Raw genomic sequence first — 4,877 nt, forward strand, 5'->3', positions numbered from 1 at the left:
TGGCGGGAGGAAGGCGAGCGAGCGGGAGAGATGCGAGGGAAAAGCGTCGACAAACGGCGGAAAAAGGCCCTCGGGTCAACTCCAGGGCGGGCCCACTCGCCTTTTTCGCTTGCGCCGGCTCCCCAAGCGCCCCCAGGGCGCGGGGTTCGGCCTGGGTCCGCCGGCACCAGTTTTGGCCCGAGCCGGCGAAAAACGGCCTTCTGAGAACGCGACTGGGACCTTTTTTTGGCGCCGGCGCGGCAAAATCGCCTGGGAAGGGTCTGTTGGGGGCGCGGCTGAAAATGCCCTTACACCTCTGTCGACTAGGACAATGTACAGCTGCGTGGTTGCACCATGCATGCATCAATCGATCCAGTGCGGGCTGTTCCGTCTACCCACCCTACCGAAACGGCGCACCGACTGCGGCGCGGCTTCATTCAGATGTGTGGCACGGCGGAGGGGAGCCGGGTGGTCGCCGCCGTCGAGGCGCGCCGGCGGTGGCTAGCCACCCCGTCCAGTCCACGAGGGAATCAGCTCATGGAGAAAACGGAGGCCATTCCGTACAAACAGTTTGCGACCGATGCAGGACACTCCAGGACCAGGAGATCGATCTTGTGTGGGTCAATTTATTAGGCACGCCGGAGTTGGTTGGTTGGTCGCCGGCCGGCATCGACGGCGACTCTTTGCTTGCTTTTGCGCACCTACGCGGCAGAAAACCACGTGCGCTATGTCGTCGCTCACCCCGCGTGCGTTTAAGCGGACCCATCCATCGCCGTACGTTTGCAACAAACGGTCGTCATGTGACCTGTCGCTAGGGCAATTCGTGCTCACGTTGCATTTCTTTTTTTTTTCTTGATGAGATGAACACCACCTGCAATTCTTTCTTTGTTGATTAGGTCGGTTTCTTTTGTCCCCATTCGAAAAAATTGCACTAGCTTATCGTTGTTATTATTGGACTGCCATATCTCATGTAGAGTTTTTTTTTTGCGAGGAATATCTCATGTAGAGTTAGTACATGAGACTAGCAAAAAATGCCCGTGCGTTGCATCGGGTATAGAATAAATCTCAGAGTTCATATGGTATTCAAGTGTTTACCTATCATGGTGAATAATAAGATTTTCCAATTAAATTGCTTGTGAAACTCATAAATATCCACTTTATGAAGATCTCATTGTATTTCAAAAGCTCGTAATCTTTTTTTCTACTAATAAAACCTACTTCTTCAACTCGCTCTAAAGGAGTTGAATTGTGTGTAATAAGTTGTTATTTAACAACCCTATGTAAAAATAATTACAGCGGCCACTGCTTCGATGCAAAAGTAATTGTGCATCATTGGCATACCTGTAACAGTTTCAAACAAATCATATCTTCATCCCTATATCTCACAATCCCTATTAACATTAATTCATATTTATGCTTTCTCATTTCAAAAATATAATGACCAGAAAGTAAAGAATTTACAATACTTGCGACACTTTTGTTGTGCCGTCAACAGTAGGAGCACACTCTCCATGCTAACATGACCACTTCCCTGGACATTATCACTGGGCCTCGATGAGTATCGGGATTAGGGGATGCAGAGCCGTGGGACACATGGTACAACGGAGGGTAGTGCTCCTTCTCCCAGCTATCGTGCGGGGCGAAACATGGTGCGAGCAAGAAGCATTGTTGTCGCACTCTCTCTATTCTTCATCCCTCGCTCTCCTTCCTATCTTACTGATGACATCGATGACATACATAGTTGAGGAATATCTTGATGGTTAGCAAGTACCGGCGAGCTTCAAATATATTCTCCATTAAGAAATATTTATTTTCAATATTTCATTCACTTTTAATTATTATACTCCATCCGTCTTAAAATAAGTGTCTTGACATTGTACTAACTAACAATACTCCCTATACTTAGCGGGGAAGATCGGATGCAATAAGATCCTAATTGAATCAGACAACAACTTTGTGGTTGAATCAGTACAAAATTCGGATGCTCATGCTGGACTTGATGCGGTTATGGTGGCAGAGTGTAAGCAGCTAGCTCTGGATTTTGCTAGTGTTGAATACTCACATTCCTTCCGCGAGGCGAATGAGGTGGCACACAAATTAGCACACAAATCCTTTAATGATAAATCTTCTATTTTCTGAAATCCCTGACTTTATTTGTCACTTCATTGTAAATGACTTGGCTATTATTTGAGGAATAAAGTCTTATTGGTTAAAAAAAACTAACAATACTCCCTCTGTTCCTAAATATAAGTCTTTTTAACGATTCAATATGGATTACATATAGACCAAAATGAGTGAAAGTACACTCTAAAATATGTCTATATACATGCATATGTAGTCCGTATTAAAATTTCTAAAAGGATTTAAATTTAGAAACAGGGAAATACAAAATTGTGTATAAAATTGTATTGCGAGTTATTTTAGGACAGAGGGAGTATGTACTAACAACAAACATCATCAAGTATTAATCGGTGCTCTTCCGGAAGATGAAAATTCGGTGCTAGCATGCGTGCATCCAGTAGCTTCTGGCCGGTACAAGACCAATCTCATTCCATTTCATTAAAGAAAAGCACTGACCGCCCACTGCGTGCCTTATCTCATCGCCACTCCTCTCCTTCTTTTATCCAGATCGCCAATTCCTCCGCTCATCCTAATCCAGCGCTAGTCCTCTTCTTCTTCTCCACCCAATCTAGCCAAGAGCTGCACGTGCGCGGGGCCGTGGTGGCTGGCCAGCGCAGCACCCCCTAATCGGCGATGAACCCAGAGGCCGCCAAGGCTGGCACCTTGGAGCTCCTCTGCCTCGTCCTGATCTGGCCGTCGGCCCCGTGCTCCGGATCAGGCCAGAAGCCTTGCCTACGACCTGATTCAGACTGCGTAGCCTTCGCCACCTGCGCCATGCCCCGGAGGTTCGGCCGATCCCGCGTCGCTCATTCTCGCTTCTTCCTTTGCTCGCGGCTCGCGTTGACTGCGAGAGGCCACATGCCTCGCCCAACCACATCCTCTCACTGCCTCGCTCCTCCACCACCACTCCTCTCCCTTCTTCCTCCCCTCCCTGCCAGCCAGGGCACTCTCCCTCTCCCACCTCCGTTCGCCGCAGGTGAGTGCGCGGCTACGGGTGTCTGGCCAGCAGCAACAGCTGCGGCAGTTCCGCGCCCGAAGAAGCCGCGCGCTGGGCGATGTGGAGGACGACGACCTGCCGCTTCCTCATTCGGGCGTCCTCCTCTGCGCCGTCGGTGAGCCCTCCCCTTCTTCCTCCATCTCTCTTCTCTCCCCCGTGCTTCTTCTCTAAGAGCTCTCTCTTTTTCTACAGAGAGACGGCCATGGCCGCCCGATGCCCGAGCGCCGCCGGCCAAGGATCCGCGGGCGTCCAGACCCCCTCCACGCCATCCCCATCTCGCCAGAGACCTACACCAAGTCCCATCCAGCGCCCGCGCCACCCTTCGGGCCCCGCCCCGCAGCTCTGCAGCCCGAGCGCTTCGGCCGCCTCGCACCCGAAGCAGAGGAGAGGAGCTCCCTACCACGAGCCTCTCCAGCCCCGGCAAACCAGCAGGCCGACCCCGCCTCCTAGTCACTTCCCTCCTTCCTTTTTTTTCCGCCGGGACGCATCACCCCTTCCTTGGCTTCTGCGGGAAGCCGGCGGCAAGCTGCGGCCCGTGCCCGGCGGTGGAGAAGGCAAATGGATAAGCGGTGGTGGTGCCCGGTGGTGAAGCAGTTTAATTAAGGACCGTGGGTAGAATTGTAACAAATGCAGGGGTGTTTATGTAAAAACGAAGCGTTTTCTCACGTACTCACTTAAAATAGGATTGCGGATTGAATTCCCAAAAATGAAGGGGCTTTTCTGCCAAAGTGCAGACGAAGTACGACCAGGCGCGATCGCTGGTTTATTTTTTTATTTATTTTTTGAAAGTCGATCGCTGGTTTATTTTTATTTTTTTGAGGTAAATCGCTGGTTTATTAGTAGGTAGAGATTATGAGAAATCCGTACGTCATTATTCTGATCCTTCCACCGTACCTACTTACCCACCCAAATAACAACGGATTGAAGTTAAACCAAGTTTATGGAAAAAAATCAACATTCACAAAGATCCATTATGAAATATATTTTCATATTATGTCTATTTGGTATTGTAGTTGTTGATATTTTTTATATAACTTTGGTTAAACTTTATAAGCTTGACATAAGATATAAAACCAATGTGCAAAATAAAAAAACGGAGTGCTATTTTTTATTCAGCACTGGGTACTTGCCTTTCAAGAAATTACTAGTTTCATAGTTGTACCGTCGAAAAAGTTTCACCTGCGAAGGCTCTTAGATCTCAGTGGATGTCATAACTCATTTTATAAAGTATGAACCTTAGGTAAACACTCGCCTGTCGACATGTTGTAAACCTTTGCTCCATGTGCCATGACTCAGGCACGGTCGCTGTCCTACTCCTCATCCTCGTCGTGTGCCATCCTCGATGTCTCGGCGAGCTCTCAAAGGCGCTTGCGTGCGCCCACGCAAGCTAGGTATTTCCACATTCTCATCATTGGCAGCTATCGCAGCGTACGCCGTCCTCGGCCTAGGCCTAGGCGTCGGGTCGTACGCTGCATGGCGGCGGGCGCACGCGGCCGGCGGGGGCCACCTTCCCGTCTCAGCATCGTCGTCCGCAGGTCCTCCCCGAGGCTTTCACTGGCGGGCGACATGGGCCTCCCCCCACCTCATGGGCCTTCACGTCAAGGCTCTCCTCATCACATCATTCGGAGGCGGGCGTCCTCCACATCTCCGTGACGCCATTGGATTCAGTCGGATGCCATGGGGTGGGCTTCAGTCGGCCACCAGAAGGCCAGGGACTCCGGCAACGGCGTCCGCACCGGGGAGCCCCATGATCTGAATCTTCGCTGCCTCCACGTCTCAC

The 4,877-nt window shown here is 50.2% G+C and overlaps 1 protein-coding gene across 1 annotated transcript; it reads left to right on the top strand.

Annotated features, from left to right (window-relative positions):
* Positions 1-2,575: 2,575 nt before the first annotated feature.
* LOC119334379 (proline-rich receptor-like protein kinase PERK9) lies at positions 2,576-3,922 on the top strand. Its single transcript, XM_037606959.1, has 2 exons — positions 2,576-3,212; positions 3,290-3,922. Exons 1-2 carry the CDS (start codon positions 2,734-2,736, stop codon positions 3,684-3,686), a joined length of 876 nt encoding a protein of 291 aa, XP_037462856.1. The 5' UTR covers positions 2,576-2,733; the 3' UTR covers positions 3,687-3,922.
* The last annotated feature ends 955 nt before the right edge of the window (positions 3,923-4,877 follow it).

The sequence above is a fragment of the Triticum dicoccoides genome, chromosome 7A (assembly GCF_002162155.2).
Source record: "Triticum dicoccoides isolate Atlit2015 ecotype Zavitan chromosome 7A, WEW_v2.0, whole genome shotgun sequence".
Taxonomy (NCBI): Eukaryota; Viridiplantae; Streptophyta; class Magnoliopsida; order Poales; family Poaceae; genus Triticum; species Triticum dicoccoides.

Bases quoted from the DNA above. Each gene is read 5' to 3' on its own strand.
- LOC119334379 (XM_037606959.1), top strand. From the start codon at position 2,734: ATGAACCCAGAGGCCGCCAAGGCTGGCACCTTGGAGCTCCTCTGCCTC. The intron at 3,213-3,289 runs GTGAGCCCTCCC...CTTTTTCTACAG, and splicing joins CGTCCTCCTCTGCGCCGTCG to AGAGACGGCCATGGCCGCCC.